The 22804-nt window shown below is 45.6% G+C and overlaps 1 protein-coding gene and 1 long non-coding RNA gene across 5 annotated transcripts in view; one reads left to right on the top strand and one right to left on the bottom strand.

Annotated features, from left to right (window-relative positions):
• The window catches only part of CTNNA2 (catenin alpha 2), a 1425647-nt gene that overhangs the window by 1192409 nt on the left and 210434 nt on the right, over nt 1–22804 (top strand). For all 4 annotated transcript variants that reach the window (XM_083180541.1, XM_083180424.1, XM_083180611.1 and 1 more), the window contains exons 10-12: nt 7501–7593; nt 15293–15449; nt 19716–19916. In XM_083180541.1, the coding sequence (XP_083036667.1) occupies nt 7501–7593; nt 15293–15449; nt 19716–19916 (451 nt within the window). The remainder of the gene's footprint in view (nt 1–7500; nt 7594–15292; nt 15450–19715; nt 19917–22804) is intronic.
• Nucleotides 14218–22804, bottom strand: part of LOC146073492 (uncharacterized) — a 31619-nt gene continuing 23032 nt past the window's right edge. Inside the window, exons 3-4 of the long non-coding RNA XR_014473281.1 lie at nt 17533–17565; nt 14218–15816 (exon numbers count right to left, since the gene is read on the bottom strand). This is a non-coding gene — a long non-coding RNA (uncharacterized LOC146073492). The remainder of the gene's footprint in view (nt 15817–17532; nt 17566–22804) is intronic.

The raw sequence follows: 22804 nt of genomic DNA, 5'->3' as shown, positions 1-22804 counted from the left end.
ACATTACATTATTGGTGGAGATCAGGAATGTTAGGAAGAGCTGAGAGACTGGAAGGAACATAGGGGAGGTGATAGGGACATTACGTTGTTGGTGGCAGTAGAGATCAGGAACATAGGGAACAGCTGGGAGACTGGAAGGGACACAGTGGAGGTGATAGGGATATTACGTTATTGGTGGCATTAGCGATCAGGAACGTTAGGAAGAGCTGGGAGACTGGAAGGGACATAGGGGAGGGGATCGGGACATTACGTTATTGGTGGCATTAGCGATCAGGAACGTTAGGAAGAGCAGAGAGACTGGAAGGGACATAGGAGAGGGGATCGGGACATTACGTTATTGGTGGCAGTAGAGATCAGGAACATAGGGAAGAGCAGAGAGACTGGAAGGGACATAGAAGAGGTGATAGGGACATTATGTTGTTGGTGGCAGTAGCGATCAGGAATGTAGGGAAGAGCTGGGAGACTGGAAGGGAAATAGGGGAGGGAATGGGAACATTACGATATTGGTGGCATTAGCGATCAGGAATGTAGGGAAGAGCTGGGAGACTGGAAGGGAAATAGGGGAGGGAATGGGAACATTACGTTATTGGTGGCATTAGCGATCAGGAATGTAGGGAAGAGCTTGGGAGTACATGTGCCCCACAGTGTATCTCCTATGGTGGAGCCAGCAGCGTGGTTGTACCGACCATGCATGGAAGGAATGAAGGAATAAACAATGGCTGTGGTTTATTTATAAGCGAATGTATGGAAATATTTCCTCGCTGTTTTTGCCACATTCTCCCATTTATCCCTCACTTTGCTGCAGAGCTGAGACGTCTGATTTAATGGACTTTCGCCCCTGTCCGTGTTCCAGGCACTCCCAGCACTTTGTAAATACATTATTAACAATGTAACATCTCCTCGGTGAAACGGTGCATCAGTAATTCATAATAAGAGATAATATTTCTGGTGTATGCATGAAACGCTTTCCGACAAGCGCAATATCTTTCTTTGCTGCTGTACTATTTGTTTCCCATCCTAAGTAATATACTGTATGCCCTTTCTACACCGAGAAGCAATATTCATTGCAGCCGTACTGTAAATGGATTGAAAACCATATGCGGACACAATGAGCGGTGTGTGCTCGTACAGAGCGGGAGAGCCTGGAATATTCGCCGTATTGCAGTTACTTGTTTGTTCCTAGATTTTGTTTCATTCTTTTATTACGTTTTGTTTCTTGTTAGTTCGCTGCTGGCCAGGCCGGTGATTTAATGTGCAGGTTTTTGCTTTATATATATATAAACTACTTATATTATTAAATTCTCATACCTCCCAACTTTGTAGCTGCAGAAATAGGGACAGCCGAGCGTCCAAAAAGGGGGCATGGTTTATGTAAATGAGGGGAGCGGCTTATGCAAATGAGCCGCATCCCCGTTTTAGGCCGGGAATAGACGCTGTGCGCATGCTCCCAACTGCCCCCCCCCCGCAGCGGGACACCCCCGGCCGCGGGTGGGACAGCGGGACAGGACCCGGTAATCGGGACTGTCCCGCTGAAATCGTGAGTGTTGGGAGGTATGAATTCTTCAGAAATAGTTTCAGGATTGCTGCATTTTTCCTAGTAGATATTTACTTTTAATAACTCGATTTTTGTTCCTTTTGCGCTTTCGTGATGACATCACGCTGTATCTGCTCGTATTTGTGTTGCTAAGAGCCAGATTCAGCCAGGCGTGCTAAGCAGCGGTCATATGTGGCTTAGTGAGCCCTGAAATGCCCCCCCCCCCCCCCGACCGAACTACCCTCTTCCCCTCCCCCCTTGCCGAAGCCCCTCAGTACCATGCAAGGAGATGTGTTCGCTAGCACATTCCCTAACACAACACTGCGCATAGGTATTCACATGGTCCGCCCCCGTTACCGCCTCCGTCGGCCCCGGACCACCCTCCAAACATCGAATAGCCCGGAAGTGTATAACTCTCCGAAGCCGTTCGGTGCTGGGTTTTGCACATGCACAGCAAACCCTGTCCCTCAAGGCGGTGGCCAAATTCACATCACTATAAGTCATCCTAAATCAGCCCCTAAGGGGGGGTATTCCGTTTCATTTGCTCGGAAGCGAATTTGCATCGTTGCCAGTGAACCAGATCCCGCCTTGCGAATGGTGGGACGCCGGCCAACCATCCGCAAGGTGTGTATGTTTACACTGGCTGCGAACAGGTGTTTTACATAAATATCCGTTCACATGCCACTGGGACCCTCCCACATCTTTCGATGGTCTGCGGCCATCGAACGATGTGGAAGGTGCACGCATATGTAAGTTTGCTCTGAGCAATCTTGCATATGCCTGTATGGTCGGGGGAAGTGGGCGGGCACCTGACATCCGGTGGGCATAATTTGGTAGGCGGGGAGGTAATAGGACAGTGGTCCACTGATCTGGGACTTACATTGCTCAGCTCCTGGGACTCGCAAAGCTCCCGATGGCTGTCTCAATGCCATTTTTGGTGGCTGCGGCATTTGCATATTTTAGCACACATTACTGAATCAGTCCCAGTGTCAGCGCAGGAATTGTTTCTTCATACAGAGCATTAAGCTGTAATTAAGCAACTGCAATTGTAGAGAGGTTCAGAGCCCAGACACAGTGACAGATTGTTATACCTTCAGGGAAGAAGGTTCCTGTGCGAGGGATGACAGTCCTCTAGATCCACTGCCTGCGTTTGCCTCAGGAACATACTTACTCTGTCTGCAGGAAGCCCACAGCGCTTTACAGCTTCAGCTCACAAATATTTAATTTTGTGTTTTGCAAACATGTTAGGAACTTAGTTCCGCTGCTTAGGTGTCGGTAAAAGTGAGCTCGGATGGGAAATCGCATTACAGCATAGATACAATTTGCATGCCCCGGTTTCCTCATGGGGAGCTCTCAAATAGAGACCCCAAAATGTAAAATAACACCATCTGAATATATAGTTGCCTCCCCTCCTGCATTCTGCAGGAGACTCCCTGACATAGCAGCAATCTCCCTCTCTCCCTCATTAGTCTAGCAATCTCCCTCATGTCACCTAGCCCACACTACACTGTTACATCATAGTTACCTCCCCTCCTGCATTCTGTGAGAGACTCTCTGACATAGCAGCAATCTCCCTCTCTCCATCATTAGTCTAGCAATCTCCCTCATGTCACCTAGCCCACATTACACTGTTACATCATAGTTACCTCCCCTCCTGCATTCTGCAGGAGACTCCCTGACATAGCAGCAATCTCCCTCTCTCCCTCATTACTCTAGCAATCTCCCTCATGTCACCTAGCCCACATTACACTGTTACATCATAGTTACCTCCCCTCCTGCATTCTGCAGGAGACTCCCTGACATAGCAGCAATCTCCCTCTCTCCCTCATTATTCTACCAATCTCCCTCATGTCACCTAGCCCACATTACACTGTTACATTTTTAGGGAGAAAAGGAAAGAGAGATAGATACATTTACATTGAATCATCAGCACCATTTCCCAGCACTTTACCAAGTATAGTAGCTCTTGCTAACTGCTTTGGGGCTCATCTACATTTGGATATACAGTAAGTCATTTTAAAAGATTCCTCTCAGATATAGCAGCGCACACCCACGCTTCTAGGTGCCATGTTCACAATCTCTTTTCACAATCTCTCCATATATGGAACTAGACACGCCCTCTTTGGGTGGAGCATGACACGCCCCCTCAATGGAGCCCTGGGCAAAATTCTACTACCAACTATAATCTCCCTGAAACTAGTTTTCAAAAGTAGGCAAGTATGCCATTACATTTTAATGCGGTGCTCACAGAGGCTGATGCGGGTTCTGCAGAGAAGTCTTGTCTGTTTTTAGTTCTGCAAACCAATAATTTACCAATGCAGGGTATTGTGATCCGTATTTATTTCAGTCGCACCGCTGTCTGTGGATGAAAGGGCATAACTGGGTGGTAAGAGGGCATCTGCAACTAGTATTATGAGGGCTTGCGGGTACTGCACGCCATGCAGTGTTGGGGGTGCAGGCCAAGGGAAAATCCTGTCCACCAGTGATAGGGGCAATGTGAGTGGCTGATGAACACCTGGGCTGCTGTGAGTATTCGGATCCCAGTCAGCAGGTAACTGCCGCCCCCTGCCCCGTGAATTCCTGCCTTACGAATAGGTTTGCAGGGGCTGTGAATGGATCTGTACAGGTACACATCCATTTGCATCTAGCCGCCTAGAGGAAAAAATCATTTGGTCAAATTATTTTTCCCCCGGCCTCTGGTCTTCACAGCCACCGCGTAGCCCAGGGCTTACTCGGTGGCTACTAACAAAACCGCCGGGATCCACACGGGATTGACTTGCAAATAGAAATGTTTTCCGAAGGCGTCCTTTATCAGGACTTGCAGTAGCACAAACATCGTCCAGTGTCCGAACGCGGACAGGTGTAAATTGGGCCCATAGTTCCTTGCATGTGGGAATGGGCAAGTTGAGTATGCTGTTGCTGGCATTTGCACCCTCTCGCAACGGCAACTTGTCCCCTCATACAAGCATATTTCTAGCATCACTCCAGCAGCCAGATGTGCATCTACCAGGCACCTCACCATCTGCGTAGAGGTACCTCTGGGGCGGCAACTGTGTCCGCCCCTTGGGCAGTGCCACCAGCCCCCCCCCCCACGCCTAGGTACAGCCTTTATTAGTACGACCATAAAAGCACAACATGCCCTGACTGCCCTGCCCTTGTTGTTTGCTGCTCTCAGATCTGTCTCTCCAGAAATGCTGCCTAAACACATCCTGAGCTTCAGTGTCCGGTGTGATTAATGCCGGCCGAGGGGAGAAAAAGGAATCCCGCAGCCATATTGTAAAGAGATAAAACACTCTACGGGGAGAACTGCACATTTCACATCAGCTTGATAGGTATCTTAAAAGGGCAATAAAACTATTAGAAAACTATTAAAGTGTTTCCGAATTCTTAGCCGGCCTCTCACAGAGAGAAGATGAATTGTCCATTGTAAGGCCTAAGTAGTATCTCGCTCATTCAGGTCACCAGTTCCGGGAAATAAAACTCAAAATAAGGACAAGCATTCAGGCAACAGCCGGACTGTAATGCAGCAATGAGTTTTACGCATCACTTTTATGTATGGATATATGTATCTCATGATTTGTGACCGCCCGGCATCTTTCACCGCCGGTCGCGAGCTTTGTTTCCTAGCGAAATTTGCAAAAGGGCTGCCGGATGTCGGAGCAATGCATAAAAAAAGAGCATATCATCTGGAAAATGTCCGCGTCTAATAAAAGGGAAAAGAGATTTGACGCGAGGCTCCGAGGCTGTTTAATAAATAGACTGAGTCGTTTTTATTTTTTTTTCCCTGAAAAGAAAATGATTATGTGAAGATGGAATCTTGAGTGGAATGTGACTGGAAGGGGCTGAGAAGAGGGGGGGTGCGGGGGGTTGGTGCTGGAACGGCGTTTCGGATTGTGATACATGCAAGCCACGTTCTAAACCGCTCTGAAGTGGAATGGACTCTGAAGAACAGATGGATCAGAGCTAACACAGTGATGTACACAAGACAAGGGAACAGATTAATACCGCGAGGGGAGACCAGAGGAAAATTGCAAAGACGAGGGGCATTTGAACTCATTCATGAATCATCTCCAACTGGTATCTCTGCTGGCAGGCATAATGGATGCCCGGGCATGCTATTTAAAAATGTATCACTTGTTGTCGGTACAGATGTGAATTAAGAAGCCGGCTTGTGATGCCGCTTAAAGAAAAAGTTTGCCCAAGAATGAAGTTGCAGATTTGTTACAGGGGGGGTAATTGCTGAGGGGGCATTTCTATGTCTGCAGGAGGAAAAGAGCCTGGCAGAGGGGTAATAACGTAGGAGAAACGACAAGTGGCGTGTTTGTTGCCGGGACTGGAGAACCTGGAAATGATGGGTGAGAACAAAGGCCCAACATTTCCTGGGGGGGAGAAAGCACATTTTAGGCACTTAAAAAAATGTTGTTCTATTGAAGATGGGATGTTTCCCATAGCAACCAATCAGATTCTATCCACTGTCTTAAATAAATAAGGAGTAGAATCTGATTGGTTGCTATGGACAACTTTTACCTCAGAGTGTAACCATCTACCTGAAGTGTGAAACGTGCTGCCCTCCAGCCGTTGTGGAACTACATATCACAGCATGCCCTGTCATCGAGTTTTTCTATTAGGCAATGCTAAAACTGAGGCAGAGAATGCTGGGGTGTGTAGTTCCACCGCAGCTGGAGGGCCGCAACTTTGACACCCCTGACACGCAGCTGCAGGTATAGCTATGGGCCTGAAAAAGAAAAGTCTGCTGAAGAAACACGAAATCATTTAGTGTATTAGGTGGCAAGAAATTTTCCAGATTTAAATTTAAAATGCAAATGACGGAACTTTGGTTGCAAAAATTTTAGCTGTTTTTATCCATTTGCACGAAATCCCCAAATTTCTGATTTCTGAGCCCAAATCACGTGAGGTTAGTTTCGTACAACCAAAACACAATGTTTTAGTGAACCAAATTGGCCCCTGCCCCAATGGTAGGGGTTTGCGCATGTGCAAACCACAACTGCAATCGACCACTGCGATTTACAATGTCAGGCAGGGGGGGGGTCAGACGGGGGCAGTGGCGTTCCATGGGAATGTGGATGGGATGAAGTCTGTTGGAACGGTAGACCTTGTCTTTGTTCCGGCACCCACAAATATAAATCAGTCTCTATTGAGCTATATTTGCCATCTAATGTTTACTCCTGCTGCGTGCACATGCGAGGGAATTTGTCTTCATAACAAGAGGAAATGGCGTGTGTGTGTGTGTGTGTGTGTGGGGGGGGGGGGGGGGGGCGGGTATTCGCCACAAGGTCTCGGTAAGCAGCGAGTCAACTAGAATCACCCCACAGTCTTTCCTTGGTTGCAGTGATTCTCAGACCCGAGCCTCATGGATGGCTTTCAGTAGATGTTTTCCAGATCATCTAGCTGGAGGTTTCTATGGGGGCACCCACCTCTTTTGTGGGCACGCCCATGAAACGCTAGGGGTCCACCCAGGAATGCCCCCAGCCTGTCACTTAGACTGCAAGTGCCTCAGCTATGATAAACTTAGCCAGAGGTGTCCGCAGCCAGGGCCCGCACCTGCACACTGTTGGTAATGCGCGTCCACATGCTTATATGATCAGTCACAGTTGTATTCTTGTTGTCCTGGCGATCATCCTACAAGTCTCATCATTGGGTACAAATGGTGTCATTCTGCCGCTGTCTGCACACTGTGGGCCAGATGCACTAAGCTTCAAAGTGATAAAACAACCAACCAATCAGCTCCTGCCTGGCATTTTACAAACACGCTCTGTGGCATGAGAGGTAGGAGCTGATTGGCTGGCTGTTTATCACTCTCCATTTTATCACTTTTGAAGCTTAGTGCACCCGGACCTGTATGTTCATGACGGACGTATCACAACGTGTGTACAAATCCCAGCTCTCCGCCACGGCTTCGTATCACACATGTACCTGATGGTATCCTCTGCTTCCGTGTCTTTCAGGTGGCAAACCTGGCCTGTTCTATATCCAATAACGAAGACGGAGTGAAGCTGGTGCGCATGGCAGCCACCCAGATCGACAGTTTATGCCCACAGGTATGTGTAATCCATCTATATAATAAGTTGAAGAGTCTGTGTGCGTGTGTGCGTGTCCGTCGCATTGCGGACACACCGTGGCACTCAGAGACACCAAATTCAGCAACAAGATACCTCTGGACCCGGTGGTGTGCACCTCGAAGCCGTTTTTGGGAAATTTCACTTAGAAATTTAAAAAACACCAAGTTTTAATTTTCCTTCATTGATGTTCTGGGGAAAAGATCGATGATCTGGGAAACCGTTTGCGAAGGAACAACTCCACACCTGATTTCATTGCTGTCATTGAGTATGAATGACACATTCTAACATTATGGTGAAGGCTTTAAACAATTAGGAAATAATTGAGGATATACATAGACCACACATAACACACACACACGTACACACACAAACATTGTACACTCACACACACAGTACACCACATACACACACATAACACACAACACACACATTTATACGTAGAGCACCTCACACACCTACACATTGGACAGATACACACACACACAACACACCACATGCAGTACAATACAAATCCATACACACTACAACACACACCCAAAAACAGTACAACAAACACACATAACACACACACTTAAACATTGCCAGGATACGCACAGCACACTACACACACATATATACATAGCACACCTCACAAACTTACACATTCGGCAGATACACACAACACTCACAGTACAACACACACCCACATTCACTACAACACACACCCAAAAACAGTACAATACACAGAACACACCCACTTAAACATTGCACAGATACACACAGCACACTACACACACACACACACACACACACAGATTTATACATCGCACACCTTACGCACTTACACATAGGGCAGATACACACAACACACACACACATAACATACCTCTAACAGCACAACACACACCCACATTCACCACATACACCCAAAAAAAAGTACAACACACACACTTAAACATTGCATAGATACACAAAGACACAACACACACATACTGTATATACGTAGCACACCTCACACACTTACGCATTGGACAGATACATACAATACAACACACACAACCACATACACTACAACACACACACACATTCACCACATACACCCAAAAAACAGTACCACACACACTTAAACATTGCACAGATACACAAAGACCCAACACACACATACTGTATATACGTAGCACACCTCACACACTTACGCATTGGACAGATACATACAGTACAACACACACAGAACACATAAAAAATAATTTGCAGTTTATTTAACAGTCTGTACCGGCAAACAAAAACTGTACCTAATGTACCGTTTCTACTTTGTTCCCCATATCCGTCTCTCCGGTCCTCCAGCCTGTCACTGCGCTCCCCGGCCAGTTGCACTGAGAAATCTTTGTCCTGGCCATTGCACCCATTGATCAATACAAAGTGGGTACACTGCACTCACCCTGTTAGTCAGTTGGATATCAGGCACTGCCCTGCCTTAAGGGTTTCCCAGACTCTTTTGGTTCATAGATAATGTTTGCTCGATGGGCATGAGCGCTACATGCATTTGTTTGAATGTTATGAGTGTAAGAAGTTGAAGAATAAGACTTTAGATGAAGATTTGTGACGTTATAGTGTACAATTTACTCAATAAATCGTGAAAAAAATATGTGTACATAGAAGTACAGTACAATCAAGAAATGAAAGTAGGATTAAAAAATAAATTCTGATTCAAACTGATAATTGTTTGGATGGCGGTGGGTTGCGAAACAAATCTATAGGTGGAGGGGGTATGGATATTGGTGGCATAATTGGTGTTTGGTACACCTACAGGGGGTCCCCAGTTGATGAGAAATTTTCACTACAATGTCACCGTAGGGGGATTTCCAATTGGGGTTCAGGGGGTCTTTTAGGGACCCCTTTACAATCCCGTTGGTCTCTTCTCCTGGAGCCAACGGTCTCCCTCAGTGATTGACTATCATTAAGGGAGACCATAAGCTCAAGGAGAAGAGACCTACAGGATTGTAAAGGGTCCCTAAAAGACCACCTGGACCCCAATTGGAAATCCCCCTGTGGTGACACTGTGACTGACACTGTAGTGAAAATCCCATCAATTGAGGGCCCCCTGTAGGTGTAACAAACACCAATTATGCCCACAATATCCATACCCCCACCTATAGATTTGTTTCACACCCCACCCCATCCAAACAATTATCAGTTTGAATCAGAAATTAATATTTAATCCTACTTTCATTTCTTGATTATACTTCTATGTACACTTACATTTTTTTTCACGATTTATTGAGTAAATTGTACACTTTGTAACATGGCAATTCAACTTCTTACACTCCAAACCTTATCAATGCACCCATTGATGATTGTGATGGCTGGATCAGTGGATTGGCCCGGCGGGTGTAGGGAAGAATTTGGCCCATTGCACCCATTCCCAGTGGTGCATTACAGTGGTGCGGGTAGCATGCGTCGTGTCATGACATCATGTGGCCAGGCCCGCGGTCCTGCTCCCACACTCAGGGGCTGCCCCACTGTTTGGTAGAGATGCCCGGTGCATGTGCTTTACAAATCCCCACACCTCAGAGACTGCTGCAGGCAGTTTCGGTGAGGGGAGTGGCAGGGAGCAGTGAATTTTTAATTTAAATATGGCGCGGTAAGTAACGCCCACCTGGTCCCCACGCACTCAGCGCCTGTAATTACACACCCTAGAAACTGTAGCATTGAAAGTATAGAAATGGAGGTGTGGCCACGTCCCTTTCTGATTTTATACCGATTTCTGACCCTCAGATGTTGGAGGATATGTCATACAGTAGGTGCTAAATCTCAGGAGTGGATGTGGAATTCATCAACACATACAAGTTTTCAACTCAGGAGCGTTGTGTTTCAAACAACAACACCACACCTGATTTCATTGCCGTCATTGAGTATCAATGCAAACACATTCTAACATTATGGTGGAATCTATAACAAATTACAATCTTAGGTCTTTGTCACAGCATACTGTAAGATGACATTTTTCAGCAATTTTGGAAATAAAGAAACCCAAGGGTTTCCCGGGCAACGCCGGGCGGGTCAGCTAGTTTATTAATAAGATGGACATTGCATGTAATATCCTGGGGTGATAAGGGTGCAAATAATGGGGTGCAGGTACAGGTTGGCGTTACCCCTGTGTGGTGTTCTTCCTGGCAGCAGGTTTTATCTATAGAGATTGGTTATGGCTAAAAATAATGAATTCATCTAATGTGAACAAATAGCCTAATGGAATCACAGACATTACATACATGTTTAGGTCATCACATATTTTATCTACCCAGTCCCATATGTATCACGCAGCCGCCCATAGGGACTATTACTTTGTCGTAAAGAGGCCTGACCACACCTCTCCCATTGACCACGCCTCCTTCCTTTACCAGGGCCAGCTGGAGGCCTCTGGTGTCTGCAGCATTGGCTGCACTACTCAACCTCTACAGCATACATACCAACCCTCCCAAAATAGCCGGGAGGGTCCTGAAAATTGGGTCCCCCACCTGCCCTTCTGAAAGGGTGAGCAAGTCTCCCACATTTAGCGGCGCCCCTACATCAGCCCCCGCATCCCCTCCCTCTGCTGGTCAAATACTCTTAGTGGAGGGGGCGTCATATTGCATCATTTAGTACAACCCCCCTTCCCGAAAAGCCGCAAATCACAGCATTTATAGGAATGAGGATGGGGCTTAATGGGGGTGGGGCTTAATGATGGCAAGTCCCGCCCCTAGAGAAGCTGCAGGCAAGTACAGTATGATCTACATTGCTTTAAAGTGTGAACTTACTTTTTGACAAATTGTACTTTATATACTCCAGTCCTGGGCCCCCTTTCTGTCTGGGCCCAAGGACTGGAGTCCCCGCTGTACCCCCTGATGGGTTTTAAAAATTACATTTAGGAGCTGATTGGTTGGAGCACCATTTATCATTCATAACAAGGGATAACAAAAATATCACTTGTTGATAAATCTGCACCTAAAGATGCATACACACTGTACATTTATTTTGACCAATTTGGTTGAAAGACATTTCCATTGAACCCAGTGTCTTGGACAAAAGATGTTGACGAAAGATATTGCCAACAGACAAACGACGAATGATTATGCGCATACCCGCCAGTTGTTCATCAAGATTGTTCATCAACTGTGAATGCAGCTCAATTTGGATATCTTTCAAAAAGAGCCTATAAACTGTAGCTAAATCTTTCGTCTTTCGTCAACATCTTTCGTCCAGGACACTGAGTTCAATGGAAATGTCTTTCAACCAAATTGGTCAAAAAAATTGTACCGTGTGTATGCACCTTAAGTGTCAGTGCCATTCATTAAAAAGGTAACACAGGAGATATCATGGCTATGTCCTGCTCCCCTCTCACTCCTGATCTGGGTTGCTGCATTCCTTCCAACTATTTTCATTTCCCGAAGAGGTCGTTCCCGGTAAACGGGCGTGTATCCGTGCATGCTTAATTCATTTCTGAATTGCATACTGTGCATCGATGTTTAAATATTTCCTGTTGTGTATACCTGGGGTAGGCAAACTGTGGCACCCTAGCTACTGTGGCACTACAAGTCCTAGCGTGCCCTAACAGCAAAACTGTGAAAGGGCACGCTGTGGGGGGAGGGAGGATGTCAGCTGGAATGCAGAATATTATACTGGGATGAATAGGCTGACTGGGGAAGTTCATATACATGTCCCAGCGACAGTGTGCGGTGACCTCAAATACCCTGGCACTAAAGGGAGAATTTTAAGCCTGACTGGAAGAGAGAGAAAAACTTTATGTGCGTATTACATAAAACTGCATCCGTTACACGTATAAATAAGACTGTAGTATGGATGGGCGGACAGCAACCTGCGCTAGAATTATATAACACTGCTGACATAAAATTTACCTTCTATATCACCACGTGTGAAATAAAACACAATATACAACATGAGGCGATGAGAGGTGACCTTTATAGAGCTAGGTACACACTAGACGATATATCGTCTGATCTGGGGGATCAGACCATCAGGATCACCGTCTAGTGTGTGTCGCTGGCGGTGCGCACTTCCGTGGGTCATCAGCAACATCCTCCGTTGTCCCTACATGCACGGCCGATGGGGGATATTATAAGTGATGACCATGCTGTGGAGGAATGCTGCATGGCCCCCACCATCCCTCCATCGCTGCTTGCTGCCTGCATGCCCTTGCTGATGCCAGTTCCCGTCACTGCCGATGTCGGGCTGGCTATGTATCATATAGTTCTGCCCATTATACTCATTATTGTATACTGCAGTGATGTAATCGATGTAACTAGACAACTTTCTGATTTCTGGTGTAACCATGACATCACTCTGTCACCTGCACACACAGAGGAGGCGGCCATTTTAGACCTCCTACAAGTGTAACAGTGTTAAATAAATGGTATACAGGCACTAGGTCTACACCACTAGGTCAACATGACTGAAGGTCAACATGCCGGAAGGACGCGGTGCTACGTTTCAGTGTCCATGTCGACTTTGTCGACATCCGGTGGAAAAAAAGGCAGAACACCCCATGTCGACCTTTTGACTGTCGACCTAATGACCCTGTCTACCTAACCCACATCGTCCAGTCATGTCGACCCTCCTGCATGTCAACCTTCCAATCATGTTGACCTTCATGCATGTCGACCTAGTGGTGTAGACCTAATGCTTGTCGACCTAGTTGCTGTCTGTCCAATGAGCCATACCCAAATAAACTGGCTAAAGGCAAGTTACACTACTCACGTAATGTGTCACGATGTCTTGTAGAAATACAATGTATTGCTTTGGTGAGGTTTCAAAAAATGTTCAGTTTCAAATTTCAATAAACTTTTTTGTTTTTCAACATGTAGTTCCCATCTCTACCGCCAGAAATTGTACTGCGCATGTTCTAGAAATAGCAGTTACATTAGAGATGTGGGAGGACCCCTGGGCTTTGGTTTTAGGTTCTGATTCATCGTCGTGTTTTGCTTTTAGAAAAATTCCCATCAAGTGTTCATATTCAGATTCGGATTTCAGTTTTGATTTCAAACTGATAGATAAAATCAACAGTCATCAATCGTTGGTGAAAAAATCAACTGAAATCCTGCATTTATTGCCATAGCAAACCCAAAATACAAAACCTGATTTCCAATAAACTAGGGAAGATTTGAAGGGAGATTTGATTTGGATTGTTTCCTCTGTGGAATCTGGACCAGTTTTTTATTTTTTTGTGCAGATGTGCAGAATATTCGCAAAAATTGCCGGCGTCGCTCACATTTGTTATATAAATTCAAATAAAAAAATGTAGCGTAAAAAAAAGATTATATTTCCTATATACAGTAAGGAAATCATTACAGGTCATTATGATGAATACAAAAGTTTGCTTGGCAATTTTCCCACCTATTTTGACAATTTCACTCGGCACTCAAAGGGTTAATGGACTTTGTACTAAATACCAAACTTATTACAAAATATCAAACCAAAATTTAAATATCTGAATGAATGGACTTGTTTTCTGCGATCCCTGCCGTTTAACCCCCTCACCGGCCGCATTGAATAGGGGCCTAAGTATCCTCCTGGTATATTAATGTACTACTGCAGCAGAAGATACAGAATTTCCAACATTTGCTGCACAGCTTAAATCTACAGGGACTCAAGGCCCATATTCATTGCTGCCGGCGAGGTGGTTAAACGGCGCGGATCGCATAAAACTAGCTATCCTCGCTGTTCAACCCAGCATCGGCCGCTCACTCTATTCAATGTTCCGGGGGAATCCTCATTGTCAGAGGACGGTGAGGATTCCCTCAATCAGTGAGGCTTGCGACAAATGTAGGGAGCCCGCTGCGTTTAGCCAAGAGTCTCGCTGTTTCTGCGGACACATACGCCGATTCCCCCTCGCTCCAAAAACGATGCAAAGGGGAATCGGGGTATGCAGGGGGGTCAGTTGAATACTGACGGGGCGAGCTGTGACAGCGTGCATGTAGTACTGTTCACAGTCACAGCTCACCCCCGGCATTATATACACCCCAAATATTGCCAGACTCATCAGCTATTGGTGTGACGCCTGATAGCTAACTCCATTTTTTTTAAATGGCTTTAGCCACTGTAGAATTACAGATAGACTGTAAAATGTGTCAATGAATAATGAGTGACCTGGAAAATGTGAACTGTTTGGGGTCCTGAGGGCCGAGTTTGAGAACTTCTGCCCTAAAGTATGCAGCCTAGTGCTGGTTGGACTATTTGAAGAACAGCATGAGAGGGAGGGGGGGGGGGGTACAATGGAAAGGTGGTATACTGCCCAGGCTTTATCATTGCTGTTGGTTTATCCTTCAGAGGGGACATTTACTTAATTCTGTATTTATTACTTGAGGAATGACTTTGGCAATGAGCAGTGAGAGTCCCCCGGGTGGCCAGTGCAGGGTACTGCATTCAAAATGTCTGACTTTTATCAAAGTTGCCATGGTAACGAAATGTGAAATGATGATTTATGAATGGCACAGCATGATAACATTGTGACATGCCTGATGCTAATTTACATATGTGTTTGGAAATTGTAACCTTTATATTAACATTCTATGCTGCCTGGTTATCTGTCCACTGTAAGTTCAATGAAAAACTGTCATTTTGCTCTAGACGTCTCTACCGCTTTTGAATGGCATAAAGGACTGGTGATCCGTACATTGTAGAGGCTGATAACCTTCTTGTAATCCAGGTGATCAACGCTGCGCTAACGCTGGCCGCCAGGCCGCAGAGCAAAGTGGCGCAGGATAACATGGACGTGTTCAAAGATCAATGGGAGAAGCAGGTGCGAGTCCTCACCGAGGCCGTAGATGACATCACGTCTGTAGACGACTTCCTTTCTGTCTCAGGTATGTGGTTGACGGGCAGTACTGTATTTATTGTGGTAGGTGGCATGATTCAATAAAGCATGCTCCATCTGTATCCACTGGGGTAGCGATGAGTAAAACAGTGGTAAAACCTCACACAGATTAGGATTGTCTGTTTAATACAAATGAACACCTACTTTTTTTATTCTCAAACATATATCACTGCAACGGTATACACAAACAAGGCCCAGGAATAGTGTACAAATTACAGTAAAAGAGTGACCTCTGCTGGACACTTTTGGTGATGCAGCTGCAGAAAGTCAGGGAAGGTAATTCCTGCGTCTCCTCCTGACAGTTCGCTGGTTTCGGGTGTTTGCGTTTTTTTTGTTTTGCCAAGACCCGGGGATGCCTACATGGAACGAAGAGGACACGAGGACCCTTGTAAGTATAATGTACTTCCACAGGTACCCCTATGAATTTCTTCAGGATGCACCCATGACGGACGCAGGGCTACCTACAGGCTCAAGATAGGTAAGTATCTGTATGAGTGGGATAATGTATGTAATAAAGTTTTATTTTTCTTGTGTGTCTGTGTGTTTATTTAACTATTTGTAGTGCAGCGGAACTACAAGTCCAGCGGGCCCTTTAATGCCCCGCAGGCTGGGACTTGTGGTTCTTCAAGTCCCTGCATGTGGGGGAGGTTTGCTGGGACTCATAGTTCCACAACAATATAAAATACTTTTAATCTATTTTTTACACAATTTATCAGCCCGACGCCCACAGCCAGGGCTATTTTTGTGCAGGCTCCAGCAGGAACTGAGGCCCTTATTCTAGTTCACTCTTTCTGACAAAATATTTCTTAGATGGACAAAACCATGTGCACTGCAGTTGAGGCAGGTGTAAAACCCCACCCAAATCTAATTATCTCTGCACAAGTAACACCTGCCTCACCTGCAGTGCACATGGTTTTGTCCATCTAAGAAATATTTTGTCTGAAAGAGTGAACTAGAATAAGGGCCTCAGTTTCTGCTGCAGCCTGCACAAAAATAGCCCTGCCCACAGCCCAGGGGCACCGTGAACAGCCCCAGGATTCAGCCTGGGCAGGGAAATTCTGGAGGGGGGACCCCTTCATTGGGGGTCTCCACTCCCCCCAGGACCCCTGCCCAGGCTGACCAGTCAGGGGGTAATGTTTTGGCCGTGGGACCTTATATAATAAGTGTCCCCCGACTGTGACATTACCCTGCTGGCTGGTTGGGCCTGGTGCTGGTTCTTAAAATACAGGGGACCCCTAGTCATTTTGTCCCCCGTATTTTGGGAACCAGGACCGGCCCTTGGGCCTGGGGCTGGTTTAAATTTTATTTTACTTTTCCCTGATTTTTTTACAACCAGGACCGGCTCTGTGAGCCCGGGGCTGGTAACGGCCGTGGGGGGGATCCCACACAATTTTTTTTTAATTTATATATTTTTCTTTTTTTTAGAGACAGAAGCCTGCCCGGATCTGACTGATCCTTGCAGGCTTCTGCCAAATACGCCAGGAAAATGAAGTGTATTTTCCTGTCTTATTTGGCCGGCAATTAGCAGCCGTATCCCGCTAATTGCCGGTAATTAGGAAATTAGGAAACACCATTCTTTTGAATGGTGATTCCTATTCGTATTCTATCGATGGCATATACATTCGTATTTGTAAATATTAATACGAATGTGCCATGAATATGAATTAGATAGTAAATCCTGAAAATTTGAATACGCCTAAACAAATTGTATTTTGCACTACAAATATGATTTTTTTAGACGTATTTAGCTTAATAAATTCCCCCCTTACTGTATAAAACACATTTATAATTTTTTTTGTCTAGTCTGTAGTAGAAACTTTTAAGTTTAATGCTGGTCATTTTACTATCCTTAACTTTATTTCAATCGTAGCTGCTAAGGTAAGGAAGCTCCCCCTTTTTTCTTGCATCTGCATCTTCCCCCAATTATAAAACACAGATTATAATCTATACAAGTAACTTTGGCTGCCACATACATGTGCAATTTCAAGGCGAAATATTAATTAGACTATTATCCAGAATATTTACATTATTTTTTTGTTTCAGCTGTACATGTTGCTATGGTAACAACTTACCAGAGTACCAATTCATACAGAAAATGTGCCGGTCTAAAGGAATAAAAATAAGAAATTTTAGAATTTTAGGCTATGAAATGCACTAAATCAGGTCTATAATAGGCTGGTGGGGGTGCTGCGGAATTTAAGATAGAAAAGTGGAAAAAACAAGGTCCTGTTTTTAATTGATGGTAATAAAATTAAATCTTTGATTAATTATAGCCATTAAAACCTTTTCAGAAGCACTGGGTTCTCTCACTTTACCCTAATAACAAGGAAAAAATACAGAGATCAATTATTAACGCCTTCCTGACGGAGATTCCCTGGACCTGGTTGACTGGTTCCGAGGGTCGGTCTGAGTAAGCTATGTGCGGCATAGACTGTCCAAAAGCAACGACCAACTTAGCGACGAGGATTCGGGGATGCGTCATTGGACGTTACACTTGGATTGTAGGTGTATGCAGGTGGCACCCATTTCCCATAAATGCCTCTTGCTAAATTTGCGATACCTCCTCTACTTCTCATAATAGACCCTTGAACATTTTCAGCTCCAGGCCCGTTTGTCCCTTAATCTGGCCCTGATTGCACAGCTGCTTCCCTGCATACTCCCTACGACTGTTCAATACCGTACAAATCCATAGCTGCGAAGAAGAGCCAAATAATTGTTTATTTACTCCTATATGGGGATAACTTTATAATTACAACATCTCCTCTTATTTTGTTTTATGGCCTCGTACCCGCCAAAGGAGTCATTTGGATTGGGTTCAAATGGATGTTGCTGTTAAGTTATGGTGCGCCCTACAGCTTTCAGTGGGAGGTATTGAACCGTAATTAACTGGGCCCACAAACATTTATTACGATCCATAACTCAATCTCTTCTGCGTCTCCTCAGTATTGCACATTACATCTCATATTCACTGAAATGATCTGAGTGGTCATCCGTTATGTAATGATAAAACAGGAGGATGCTGACTTATGTGCTTCAATTACTTTCCCAAATTTGTTCCCCGTCCAGCATTTACCAAAAGCGCTGAAAAGCAATTGGCCCGAGGGGCTGGTACTCGCTGGTCCCCTGCCATCCTGTTACTCTCATTTAGCAGAAATCTAATTTTGCATCCAAATTTAAAGCATACTAGGAGAGGGCTTCTGGTCATTTTTATTAGCGCAGGATCGATAGAAAGTTTTGAGCCAGGTTTCTGCATTATCCACCTCTTGCCATTTTTCACAATTTTCGCATAACCCTTTTCAGTCGCATTGATCGCAGACAGATGGATGCACTTATTTTATTGGAGTTTTGGGCATAAGTGAATTGCCCAAAACAAGTTGATGTCATAAACACTGGCTGGAGTGATTATCAACGCTGTGACAAAATATATTACGGGATTAAAAAATGTCTGCCCCTCTTACCTTTAGAGGATCTGTAGAACTATTTTTTCTATTATTATTACTTAAAAATACTGTTTCTTGCAGTGAGCTGCTGCCTATGGCTCAGATACATGGTATAGTTACTATTTATACCATTTCCATAAGCTTTCAAAAGTTACATACAGTACCTACTGGGAATGCGGCTGCACATGAGCACTGTAGAGAGCTAGTGGAAGCGGAGGGATCTAAGTGCATCCTCACCTTGACAAAAACTGACTGCACCTCCCAGGCCCGTTTACTTTGGAACTATGAACGTTTGCAAGAGGAAGCACGGTATCACCCAATCACCTGCTCTTCTTCCTGCGCTCATTACATTAACAGAAGGTTAGTGGTGGACATTGAATGGTTCTCCATCATCTGTATTTTCTATCCATGATAGGAAACCATCTACAAAACCCCATTGATGGTTTGAACCATCAATGGGAGTCACTAGTGAGGACATGTGTCAGGAGTGGACCAGTCAGAGAAGGAAGGGCTAAGTGGTTTATGGCCATCCCTACAGAGGGGTGACCAGTAGCATGGGAAAATAATTCTGCCAGTCAAAGGCTTATCCGGTGTAATAACTGCAGAAGGAGGGCAGCTCGGAAGAGCAAGATCAGCCTGGGGAATGCTAGGTGAGGTATCGACCAGGTATTTACCATGATTAGAAGGTTCTCTCCTCATGGGTGGGGCGACCATGGTAGAGATTATATTCATAGACAGCCTTGTTGGCTTTTGAACCTGTGTCCTCCTGATCCGGAGTCATAACTTGTTTTCATCTATCTTTGTCTGTTACCTAGAGAACCACATACTGGAGGACGTGAACAAGTGCGTCATTGCCCTGCAGGAAGGAGACGTCGACACACTGGACAGAACCGCAGGTGCAATTCGAGGGCGTGCGGCCAGAGTCATTCATATAATCAATGCAGAGATGGAGAACTATGAGGCTGGTGTCTATACAGAGAAGGTCCTTGAAGCCACCAAGTTGCTATCAGATACTGGTAAGCAGGAATCATACAAGATGTCATCCTCCGTCACTTCTGCAACTGTTGCCCCTAATATTATGTAACATTTCATGCCAATCTGTTGATTCATTTTTTTTAAGTGGACGATTTCCACCTTCGAGTGACTTTAACTTAGTAACGCCCTACTGCAACTTTTACTATTTATATTGCTTTGTCTTTCTTCGTTTTGGCTTTTGACGAGTCTTTAAATTGCTCGGCTGTTTCCAGTGCATAAACAATACAATCGACTGGCCGGTTCCCTATTTTGCCCATGCCAATCTGCCCCACTCATCGACGGACTACGATGAACTAAATTTGATGTGGGATCAACAAATCTAATTTATTAATGTTCCCTGATTCATGTTTTGGTAGGAAGACGAGGATTTTCACCATATTGGATTTTGCAGATGAACCGACACATTGAGGAATTGACAATTGAGGAATTGCCGCAATTAATAACAGATGTATGGACCCCTTAAGGGGTTTATATACTAAACTCAAATCTGACCGTTATCCGCAATGATATTCAACAGAAAACACACATAGGCTTGCACTTGATAGTATTGCTGTTTAACCCATTTGCCTCCGAGAAAATTTCGACTCTGTTTTGGACTGATCCTACTCCGACATCAATATTAATAATTATGTATGCATTATCCGCACAAGCGCATCAATATCTTGTCTCCTGAGAAGAGTATGCATTTGTGAAAATAATGAGTTTGCTTATTTTTCTATCAGGCTAATTGCAGGTAACCCTTTTACTTATTGATGCCAGGATATGGGAGATCTCCAAAAAACACCCCCCTCATCTACAAAATGATTTTTATATCAGAGTGCAGCGTTTCCCAAATTCTGTACACAAATGCCCCATTTCCATGAGTCCTTATTGGATCAACCCAAGTCGCAGTGCTAGAGTAGAGTCGCAGGTGGAAAAGGATCCCTTAAAAATAAACCTAACCTTAGTTCCATTTACAGCCTACTGAGAGCCAGTTCACTGAGGTTAGGGAAATGATGTCATCTCCAAGTGCCAGAAGAACAGAAACACTGAACACGGGTGCATTGTGAATAACACAGGTCAAAGGTGCACTGTCTGACCTGGGTTGGACCTGGGAACAGGTGCAGGTCTGACCAAGGTTTTTGGTATAAAAGTTGTTTTACAGTCCAGGTTTAGAAGAGATCCGTGCTTGAGCACAGCTTTCCAGATCAAACTTCATGAGGTGCTCATTAAGTCATCTGTGCTCAAGTGCGACTATAATAAAAACCTAGACTGTTATAATAGTGTGCGATAAGAATGAAATTGGGGAACACTGGCATAGAGTGTTATCGTCTAGACATCACCACACAATGACTACTAAGAGGGGGCAGTGTTTGATAGAGGGGTCTCGCCTCTTTCACATAAGGGTGCCACAACATGCTTGGATTTTATAATAATTTTGACAGTTTAGGGATGTTATTAGCTGTATAGAAATATTTACAGTATCAGAAACCCACATAAAGGAGACCAAATGATAAAGCAGTGTATATAGTAAATATTGCCAGGGGGTGCGTGCAAGCAAATAAAGGTAAACCACTGCAACTTAAACATTTTCCTTCATAGCCGACAGAAATGACCGGTGGTTAGTTCTACTCTACAACTTTCATGCTTAATTTTAAAATCCATCCTGTACAGTTTTGTTGGCCGATACAGTAATTGTTTTATTCCGATCCCTCAGTGTCGCCAGGGCCGTCTTAACATTAGGAAGGGCCCCTGGGCAACCTAGTTCACTGGACCCCCCCCCCCCCAAATAGTTTGCCCAGGAGCCCACAGTCACCTCCCCAACCCTCACCTCTCTGGCTCCGTGCGGCAGCCAGTCAGCTTCCGGCGTAATGTCCCTTACACATAATTCCCCTCGTAGTGCCCCTTAAACATTGCCCATATTACTGCCCCTTACAGAATTCCCATACTGATTCCATATAAGAGGAGAGACCTCATTGCCACGTCCCTCTATCCCCACCACAAACACCCTGTCCCCCAACATACACCCCATAACCCTCTATCCCCACCACAAACACCCTGTTCCACCCACAGACCCCCTATAAAGCTTTACTCACATATACACCCTAGTCCCCCTGTTTGTGCCACATTCACTCCCTATTCCTCTACACCACTCCCAATTACACACCCTACTCTTTCACTGTCCCCAACATACCCATACCATCCAACACCAGGGTGGTGAGTCTGGACCTCTTTTAGGTTTGTTATACTGGAGCTCGAGCATGGTCCCCCTTCTGATGGCCACAACTTACCAGCACATTGGGAGCCGGGTGGGCGGGATGATGATGTTAGCTGCGGCGGCTGTGATGGCTGTCACGAGAGGGGAGCAGTGCTGCGGATCGCCCCTGCGCGCGACATCTGACAGTGGGGACCCCCCAGCTGTCCGCTGCCCAGGCGCTCCCAGTCCCCACTGTAACAGTGCACTAGTGTGTGCTGCTGCGCCTGCTATTTAAGATTCACATATCCCGCTGGACCCCGCTAGCCAATAGGCGCTCGCGGTCCAGCAGCCACCAGTTGATTGGCTGCTGGACCGCAAGCGCCTATTGGCTGGCGGTCCAGAGGGAGACGTGAATTTTAAATAGCATCACGTCTCCCGCACACAGCGAGCCGCGGTGGGAGCTAGCGGGGGAGATGGAGCGGGCGAGCTGGCGGTGCTGGGACGGCTCCGGCGCCAGGATAGCTTCCATCGCCCGGAGCTGGTGCTCCACCGGCACCGCCCTCGCTACGCCTCTGCCGCCACCGCCCTGATCCCCCTGCCCAGATCCCCCAGCGAGGGTGAGCGGATTCCCGGACCCCGGCCACCATCTTTCCCATTGGGCTGGGCCGGGGGCCCCTAGGTCCTAGGGCCCCC

Source organism: Crinia signifera, chromosome 1, assembly GCF_055691185.1.
Source record: "Crinia signifera chromosome 1, ASM5569118v1, whole genome shotgun sequence".
NCBI lineage: Eukaryota > Metazoa > Chordata > Amphibia > Anura > Myobatrachidae > Crinia > Crinia signifera.
The sequence above is the reverse complement of the archived record's forward strand: the minus strand, read 5'-3'. Positions and strand labels throughout refer to the sequence as shown.